At 28.3% G+C, this 10,315-nt stretch overlaps 1 protein-coding gene across 1 annotated transcript; it reads right to left on the bottom strand.

The window, feature by feature from the left end:
* Positions 1 to 1,514: 1,514 nt before the first annotated feature.
* Positions 1,515 to 8,601, bottom strand: LOC114280676 (pectinesterase). Its single transcript, XM_082897618.1, has 3 exons — positions 7,749 to 8,601; positions 5,903 to 6,153; positions 1,515 to 2,310 (listed from the first exon to the last, which is right to left on the bottom strand). The coding sequence occupies exons 1-3, from the start codon at positions 8,507 to 8,509 to the stop codon at positions 1,613 to 1,615; spliced, it is 1,710 nt and encodes a 569-aa protein (XP_082753744.1). The 5' UTR covers positions 8,510 to 8,601; the 3' UTR covers positions 1,515 to 1,612.
* Positions 8,602 to 10,315: the final 1,714 nt, after the last annotated feature.

Genomic DNA, 10,315 nt, shown 5'->3' with positions numbered 1-10,315 from the left:
CCAAACAAAACAGAATGAATTGGGTGTAACAAAAATATTCTGTCTTGAACCCATCGGTAGTTGCAGTATAGGGTGAGGCTTCATATGGCATTATATGGTTTTGAATAAAATGTGATTGTCACACATTATGGCCACTTTTATTTTATTCTAAGTAGTAAAACATGTATAGATCTCACTGTAAATATTAATACTAATCAATTTGTTTATCACATAGTCTCTCCATGGAAGAGAGATTTTTTTTGCTTTTTTCTTTTGGTTTCTCCATGGTAGAGAATTATAAATAATTAAAAAGAAGGATAAGTATGAAGGTTTAAATTGACAACTGGTGAATGCAAATATAATCTTGTAAAGTTTATTAGGCTAATTATATCAAAACCTTTTCAACTATTAACGAATATCACTTTACTTTTATCATTCATAAACTTGCTGTACACATTGAACTCTCAACTTTAAAAATTGCTTTAAAAATTGTACAAATGCATCCTTTTTTAAGATAGCCTGGAAAGTTGAAAGTGATACATTTTCATAATTAAACAGTTCAAAATGTACGAATTCATAATTAAGAATGATAAATTGATACTCACTGATAGTTGAGGAGTTGGTGTAATTAACTCTAGCTTATTTTAGCTAATGGATGTCACTGTTACTAATAGTTGAAGGCTCCATTTTTAACTTGACTCAAGCCTGTGAGAAAAGAAGCCAATGTCTTATATACACAGAAGATAAGTCCAAGAATTGCTTAAGACTAGCCCAGATTCAAGCCCAAACCACGAGAACAAAAGAGTTAAAATGGAAGCAAACTAGACCAATTCCCAGTTTTGGATTATCATAGCTTGGACCAACCCAGTTAGGCCCAATTCTAGGATGAATAGTTGACATGGAACCCAACCAACTTACCAAGTGTGTTTATTTGTTAATATTAATGTTTATTTGTAGCTGCTAGACATTGTCTTAAGAACAGTAGGCTCTAAAACCTTCAATTTTTTATCATGAACCCAAAAAATATCAGATGAAATCCTTTAATATTAGAATAACAAAATTTTGATATGTATCATTTGTCCGTATTAAACCCTAGAATATTTAATTTAAATTCTCTATTACAATTGACACTGCTGAAATGAAAAGTTGCATTTCAATACATGAGATTACAAAAGCCTCTTATTTCTTAACTTCAACATTTCTTTTTTCTTTTTTTTCTTTTTTGAATAGTGAAAAAGATGTTCAGAAGTATTACCACTGTATTCGTAGGCTCAGGCTCCGAGATAACCCAGCCTGATTTAATCCAATCCATAAGAAGGGACACACCAACAAAGCACCAGCGGAGCTCAACCATATACCACAGACAAGTCCATGATTTGATCAGCATACAGAGCGAGATCTCCGCAGAGAACCACAGGAATTACCCAATATTTCACTCCCCCAAGAGCCGAGCCTGGGTCACTAGCCCACCACCCCCGGTGATAACTTTAACATATCTTCTACCCATGCAAAACCCTAACCCATTTTCTCAATGATGGCTCTAAATCATTTTTGAATAATACAATTTCATTCAATCATACAACAAATTAACAATACCAATAAATCAATGAGCATAATCAATTCACCTCTCAACTCAACTAGTCAAATTGCGAGAGTACGAAATGTTATAAGTCGGTAACCAATCATCCCCCAAAATAAAATTCCCAACACTAAACTGACTAGCCTCAGTGGAATTGCTTATAACCTTATAACCTGGCCAGGTCACTCTGTCACTTGTGTTTGAACCCGGACCCTTATTCTTGTACTCCCCGTAATAAAGCGTCGACAATGCAAAATTACCGGACCACTCCAACCATCCGGCAGGGTCAACCAAATCGCCGATATTCGACAGAAGATAAACAGTCCTCGAGTACTGCTTCCAGGGTCGGCCAAGGTATGTTTTAAACGATGATTGCACAGGAATTAAATCCACTGCAGCGGCAATTTTGCAACTTATGATTGAAATCCCTGTGGTTTGAAATGGGTCATCTCTTCCTTGAGCGGTGATAATGTTTTTTTGGTTATCGTCTGGCTTGCGAGCGTATAAATTGCAGTTCTGGAAAACAACAGCGGCGTTTCCAAAAATGAAGTCGACGGTTCCATATATGTCACAATCGCGGTAGAATTGTCGGAGGGAGTGGACGTAGAGAGTGTCTTGGTAGCCTATGAAGCTGCACTGGAAGAATGCTGAGAAGTCTGAGCCCGACCGAAAAGCCACTGCTTGGTGTTTGCTTGGACCGGCATAGTTTTCGAATGTGATCCCTTTGGCTATAAAGCCATTTCCCACCACAGCTGCAATTCATGAAGGACAAGGCTTCAGTTTGAGAATCCAATTGGAAAAAAACAAGCCAAATATTTCTAAAAAAAAATTTAATTATAATTTTATTAACATTAATAATTATAATTTTTTCAATAAACCTATTAATATCCCTTTAAAATTACATCGAACAATAATTTTTCTCAAAAAACATCAACAGCAGACGAATGACTTCAGTGGTACTATGAGCTACTCCGTCAATTCGTGTAAAATCTTCCGTATCCACGTACAGAATAAAAGTGATATCAAGTTCGTTAGGGTAGGACCCATTTGTTTACGAAAAATTTTTAAATCTCGTAAACCTTTCACAATTCAATTTATATGAGACCCACAATATTTGTTATATTATTATAGATATATTTATGAGTACAAAATGTAGATTTCTGACATCATTAATTTATCAATTTGAACATTCTTTCCAATTATTTGAACTTTTTTTTGGGAAAAAACGAAGAAACCCAAGTGGGGTTTATCAAACAACCAAACAAGATCTTAAGTCTTTTTTGTCTTCCGTTGATGTTAGGGTCCCCATAAGTTTTATGCCCTGCCCAATCGGTCAATGCAATTTGAGATTTTTAAATTTCAAAGAAAACAGCCTGTAAAAATGGATTAAAATTTTGTACCCATTTAATATTTAGACTGAAATTAAATAAAAAAAAAAAAATCTAACTCAACCCAACCCACCTATTTATAGAATATTAATTACAATTTTATATTATTTTAGTTATAAAATAAAGTAAAAAAAAAATTATAATAGACACACACTCTCATATATATATATATATGCTTCTTTTTGGGGCTTAAAAAACATTTGTTAAAATGTTATTTATTTTATCATTAAATTTTGCTAACGTCCTAATTTCAAATAATAATTAAAAGATAAGAATAAAAAACTAATACCTCATACCTATTGTTAAAGTGGGCGAGCTTAGAATTTGAATACATAAAATTAATACTTCATTCCTTATATCGTAGGTTGGTTAAATTAAGGCTAATGTAGGATCGGACCAGACTTAGAATGACACATATTTTCTTATAATATTATGATCAAATTATTATCTCATATATCAAGATATCATTAATAATAAATATGAATAATAAGACTCATTAAATAAAAATAGTGACGAGAATGTTCAATCAATTTAATTTATTTTATACATGAAATATTTAACGAATTTTACAATAAAAATAATTTGAATGATCAAAATAAGAGATTGTTTAGAATGATTTAAATAAGTTTATTTTTTAACTTTTTATAAAAAAAATATACAATGTAATAAAAAGATAATATGACCTTAATAAAAGATAATATAACTCCAATAAAATAAAATAAAATAAAAATATACTAAACTAACACACACCAAATAACTCTTAAATTCAAAAAAATACATACATGATGTGGCAAGCAATCTCCAATTTGGAATTTGAGTTGATCTTGTGACTTTTTAATTATTTTATTAAGATTAAAAAGTTTCGTTTGGAATAGATTTTTTGACTTTTTTAACTTTTGTGAGAGAAAAAATAAAACATTTATAGTTTAGATGTGACATTTTGTCTTATTGAATTAAAAAATCTATTTTATATTTTTATAACTATTTTAGACAAAAACTCTCATTTTAACTTGGCTAAGAGGTGTTTTGGTAACTTCCACAAAAATCAATTTTTTTAACACAAAAAACTAAAAATTCACAAAAAAAAAAAACTAAAAAATTAAATTTTTACCAATTTTTCAAAACACCAGTGTACTTAGGGATGTTTTGGAAAGTTTGTAAAAAACTAGCTTTTAACTTTTTAGTTTAATATTTGTTTATGCTGTCAAATCAAATTAAAATGACCAAAATATCTTTACCCAACATAAGAAATTTATTTTTTTATTTTTTTGTCATAGATCTTAATTTGTAATTTTACACTTGCATTTTTGACACTTCTCAAACTAATTTTATTGCGTTTTTGACACTTATATTTTTAAACATTTTGTTTTGTTTTCAAAACGGTACTTAATTGTGAATGACGCTTTAAGCTCAACCGACGCAGGCTGCAGACAAAAGTTCGGACAATGACATTAAAATAATCTATCACGCGTTCTGATTACTATTACAAACACTCGGTTTTCTTTGTCCCAAAAATAACAAAAAAACAAAAACAGCTGATTGTTACTGCTCCGAATAAAATTTTACCGTTAATTTTTAGCTTTCATGAATAAAGAATATGTTAGATCAAATGCTAAACGCGGTGGGTTATGTATTTAGATCATCCCCTTACATCATTGAATTTAACATTTTATCCTAAACTTCATAAATTTAAAATAAAAATATGTTGAATTTTGATTATTTCACAACAACATGCATTGTCTAAAGCTCCATATTTATAAAGGAAAATCAATTTAGGATTCGTATGGCATTGACTTTTTTAGTCAATTTTTTTATGTTAGGACTTTTTTAATCTGGTTTTTTTAGTCTCGTTTGATTTTTATTTTGGGATTTTTTTTATTTTTGTGAGAGAAAAAGTATAATAATTATGGATAAAAATGAATATTTTGTCTTATTGGCTTTTATAGTCGATTTTGTCTTTTTGAGATTATTTAACTCCAATACAAATGCCAAACCAGGGCTTATTAACAAATTACAACATTTTAATTGGTTAAAAATAATTAATTCCTATTCAAACAGTGTATCAACTCTATTTAAATTTGTAGACATTATTATATTAAGGGGGAAATACATATTAGTGGAAGTTTGAAAAAATTATTACAAATTGATAAAAAAAAATTAAAAAAATTAGTCATTAATATTTACAAAATTTACCATTAATTTATAATAATCCTATCAAAATTTCACTGACATGTATTTTCTCTTTATATTAAACCAATATGGATTCTTCAAAAAGTTATTAGCTGAATCTTGATTATTCAGACCAACCATAACAAAAAAGTTTTTTTTTTTTTTTAAAAAAGATAATGTCACTTAAAAAAGTTAAAAAAATTAAAGTTGTCAAAATGGGCCTAACAAGGACTGCCATTCGAGTAAGGTTAACTTATGGGTGTAAATTTGGTCTGGGCAGCCAATGTCGGGTAGCCCAGGCTCCTGCCAAAATTTAAGTCAGTCCGAGCCACGGATTAGAAAATTAGGTCCAATTCTAGGTCCAGAGGGTATTCGAGCCTTGGGCGGATCGGGCCGACAAGCCTAGATCTAAGCTCAGGCTTGGGCCAGGCCTAGGTGAGCTTGCACATTTTTTTCTATTTTTTTAATCAAAATTTTATTTATTTTTTACTAAAAATGACACTGGGTCTCGGACAGACCAAACCTTAGGCCGAGCTTTGAGCGGGCCTTGAACAGGCCCACAGGCCAGGCCAAGCTTCATTATAATGATCCAGGCCCAGGGTTTCGGGCTAAGCTCAGGCCCAGACCTAACTGAGCTGAGCCCATCCCGAACTGCAGGCAAACTTCAAACTGTACACGAGCAGCGAGCCAAATTTATGAGGCGTACTTAAAATTTAAAAACAAGGTTTAAAGTACTCACCAAAACCCCTTCTAAATAAAAACAAAAACAAAACAAAAAAGTACTTACCAAATGTAGCCGACCGGAAAGTGGTCCACCCATCAACAACATTTCGATTATCCTTCACCAACGTTTTTCCGATCCCATCTCCAACCAACATCAACTTCGTCTTCTTTCGCTCCACCTCCACATTCTCATAATATGCCCCGCCCTTCACATATATCACAAACCTCGTCTCGCTTGAGTTTGGCGCTGCTGCCACAGCCTCTCCAATCGTTGTAAAATTCCCGCTTCCATCCTTCGCCACCACCAAATTGTACCTATTGGTGCAAAAATGAAAAATATGATGAAAATAAATAAAAATAAAAAACTTCAAACCAACTTATAATGTCCTTTTTTTAAAACAATATTCGCCCGGCCAATTTTTTTCTTTTGAATCTAATGAACATCGGGTTAGTCCCAAATCTATTTTCATAATACAATGGTTTGTCTTAATTTACCACATAGCCAAAGTATATATTTCACGATAAATTATACTTATAATGTTTAAAAAATAAGAATGATTTATTTTTAGTTGAAATTTCAATTCGATCAAACATTAAAATCTTTGATACATAAGAGTCATTAAAAGGAATTTTTCAACTGGTAAGAATTTTAAAAAATATTTAACTCAATCATGTTTTCATAAATTCTTACTAATAAAAGTCTTCCGTTTAATAACTTTTACCAATTAGAAATCTCAACTATCTTGTCGAATATAACTTTCAACTAGAAAAACAAGCCAAATCCTTAAAAAATATATAATAAACTTTATAATTTTGACAAAATTACATTGATCTCTCTTTTTTAATAAGTATTAAAAAATCACAACTAAAAAACTTGTTTTCATTTTTCAGAAAACACTTTTCAGAAAATTTTACTTTCTTATTTTTCATATTTTTTTTGTTTTGACTGAATTTTTTTAATATTTTAAGCAATTTTTTACTTTTTAGACACACCTACCATAAATACACCTAAAAAATAAAATAAAAAATTTAAAAATTCACTAAATACCAAAAATACAAAAAAAAATACAAGAATTCAATATATTTTTTGTATTTTTATGTATTTATTAATTTTTTAAAATATTTAGATACATCTAACTAAGGTACATTTAAAAAAACAAAAAAAAATATTTAAAATTTAAAAAATATTCACTAAAAACAAAAGAATACGAAAACTAAAAAATTCAGTTTTCAAAAAACTTAATCCAAAAAACTCAAACCAAACACACTGAATAATATTATTTTTTAATTATATGATTAATAAATCATTTATAAAAATTAAAACAAATGTTATGTAAATTAAAACTACCTAGTATACTTATGATCAAATTATAAAATTTATTGTTTGGTATCGTTTTTTTGAAAATAATTTTCAGAAAATTTTATTTTCTTATTTTTCATATTTTTTTATTTTTACTGAATTTTTTTAATATTTTAAATAAGTTTTTAAATTTTTAGACATACCTAACATAAATATACCTAAAAAGTAAAAAAATTGTAAATTTTTTTTTTAAAAAAATTCATTAAATACCAAAAATATAAAAAAAAAATACGAGAATTCAGTATAATTTTTATATTTTATGTATTTATTAATTTTTTAAAATATTTTATCATAAATTTTTTACTTTTTAGATACATCTAAGTAAAGTACATTTAAAAAATTAAAAAAAATACTTAAAATTTTAAAAATATTCACTAAAAATAAAAAAATAAAAAAATAAAAAAAATTAATTTTTAAAAAATTTAATATACAAAATTCAAACCAAACATATTGATTATATTTTTTTTTTAAATCGTAACAAAACCACTCTCTCCATCCGAAAAGTAATTTACATAATATATTTAAATATAATGTAATGTTACAACAATACCGAGTTTGATTCACCGCGGCCTGCAACAACCTCCGGTCCTTCCTCGAAACCCACGTCGGAAACCCACCCCTCACCTTCCCATACTCCGGGAACACCTCTCCGCCGCCGTGCGCCGCCGCATTCGCCGCCGGAATCTTCCTCAGCATCGCCAGAGCATTACTGACATGATGAGATATCTTATCTAACCTATCTTCAATATACGGACGCACATTCCCTTTGCTGTAAGCAAACCCATCAAGACAAGTGTACTGGTTCGTCATCGCACCGCTCAGCAATGTCTGCAAATCACGAAAATGCTTTGACGTCGTTTTATTAGCAGAGAGATCGGCGATCACGGTCTTGAGCTCGGCGATTGTGTTGTCCAAGAGCTCGATACAGTCATCGAGAGCTTGCTTATCGAGTGGGGCTAGCTCAGGGATTGTTCTGAGAATGCCAGAGCAGTTCGATTCGGAGGCTCGGACCTCCGTGACGGAGTGATTAACGGTGGCGGCAATGATTTGAGGGAGCGATTTGAGGAGGAGATCTGGGAATGTGGAGATTGTGGAGACACAGAGGTCTGGATAGAGAGTTCCATCGCAAGTTGTGTTAGCAATTTGGGTGTGTATAAGAGAGGTTATTGTTGGTTTGGGTTTTGGGATTTTGATGAGAGGGGTTTGGGAAGAGAGTGTGAGAAAGACAATGGCCGAAATGGTTGGTAAAGTGAGGAAGATGATGATGATACAGAGTGGGTTTGGTCTCTGTGAAAGCCTATGATGATACATTATTGTGAGGAAGTGCAGTGAGACAGAGGTCTATGTGTGTGTTCCAATGATGAATTCAATGCTCTGTTTTGGGAATAAATTCTTTTTTATAATGCCTTCGTTTGAGGTTGAGGTTGGGTTTTTAAGTTTTTGATTTTTGAGTAAAGTCTTGAATGGATTTTTTTGATTTTTTTAACGAATAAAATTATTATAATTTGGTTCTATATTTTATTTTATTAGATTTTTAAGTTTATTTTATTTTTGGATAAATTATAAATATATTTCTTGCGATTTGCTTGAAATACAAATTCTCCTTGTACCCCTTATTAAAAAATTTTATTTAACAAAATTAATTAAAAAAATAACATTTATTATTGATCTCCTATACAATAATAAAATTACTTAAATTATTAATTAAAATATATTTTTAATATCATTAAAAATTGTTAATTAACTTGATGATTTATTAATAAAAATGACGATTTGTTATGAAATTAGAAACTTCTAGGTGTGGAATATAATTTTCAAAACTATAGAAAATAATTTGTATTTTAATCAAATCTTAAAGAATATATTTATAATTTATCTTTCATTTTTTTTTCTTCTCTATTTTATCCTAAAAAATTTATGTGAAACCTAACCAATATGTGGTTGTAAATTACGAGTTAAAAATATTTAAAACTTACACGTAAATGGACAGTTTTAGTGTAATTTTTTTGTGACGTGGTTTAACCTTATGAAATGAAATATCTTTTAAAATTCACATTGCTTGGCTCTTCTTTTCTAAAAATATTTTTCAAAAAATTTTAATTTCTTATTTTTCATTTTTTAATTAAATTTTTTTAATATTTTAAGCATTTTTTTTTACTTTTTAGACATATTTAACATAAATATACCTAAAAAATAAAAAAAAAAAATTGTGAAAAAAGCCTTTTAAAAATTCACTAAATATCAAAAATACAAAAAAAAATATAAGAATTCAGTACATTTTTTTATATTTTATGTATTTATTAATTTTTTAAAATATTTTTTCACAAATTTTTTACTTTTTAAATACATCTAAATAAGGTGTATCTAAAAAAATAAAAAATAAAAATATTTAAAATTTTAAAAATATTCACTAAAAACAAAAAATAAAAAAACTAAAAAACTCAGGCTCCGTTTGGTAAGCCTCTCAAAATATAATTCTACCAATTGATTTGAGTGTGTTATTTTTTAAAGCTTTCAAATCATAATTCTATACCCATTTCTCAAAGCTCAATTCAAAGCATAATCATTACTTTTTAAAATTCATAACCAAACACATAATTCAAAACTCAATTCAAATCAATATTTTAATTTTTTAAATATTTTAAATATTTAAATATTTTAAAAATATTTTAATTTTGTTAAGATTTTAAATATTTTAATATGTTAATATTTTTATAGAGTTTTAATTTTTTGAATATTTTTAAATATTTTAATTCCAAAATATTACGATTTTAATTTTTAAAATTTTAAAATATTTTATAAAAATAAATTCAAACTCTATTTTATAAAAATATTTTTAAATATTTTAATTTTTTTTGTTATGTATTTAGTTACGATTTGAGTGTAGAGTTGCGAAAATAGTATGGAGTTTCGAGTTATGTGTTTGGTTATGAGTTTTAAAAATAATTTCTTAATTGAGTTTTGTTTTATGTATTTGGTTATGATTTGAGTGTAGAGTTGTTTTTAAATTTAAAATATTAACATTTTAAATTATTTAAAATTTTTGAATATTTAAATTATTTAAATTTTTATGATTTAAATTTTTTGAATATTTATTTTAATTTTTTACTTATTAAA

The sequence above is a fragment of the Camellia sinensis genome, chromosome 12 (assembly GCF_055761805.1).
Source record: "Camellia sinensis isolate YWXY chromosome 12, ASM5576180v1, whole genome shotgun sequence".
Classification (NCBI taxonomy): domain Eukaryota; kingdom Viridiplantae; phylum Streptophyta; class Magnoliopsida; order Ericales; family Theaceae; genus Camellia; species Camellia sinensis.
The sequence above is the reverse complement of the archived record's forward strand: the minus strand, read 5'-3'. Positions and strand labels throughout refer to the sequence as shown.

Excerpts from the sequence above, each read along its gene's own strand:
- LOC114280676 (XM_082897618.1), bottom strand. The coding sequence starts at position 8,509 with ATGTATCATCATAGGCTTTCACAGAGACCAAACCCACTCTGTATCATC. Across the intron at positions 6,154-7,748 it reads GCCGCGGTGAATCAAACTCG|GTACAATTTGGTGGTGGCGA; the intron begins GTATTGTTGTAA and ends TTGCACCAATAG. Across the intron at positions 2,311-5,902 it reads TTTCCGGTCGGCTACATTTG|CTGTGGTGGGAAATGGCTTT; the intron begins GTAAGTACTTTT and ends CATGAATTGCAG.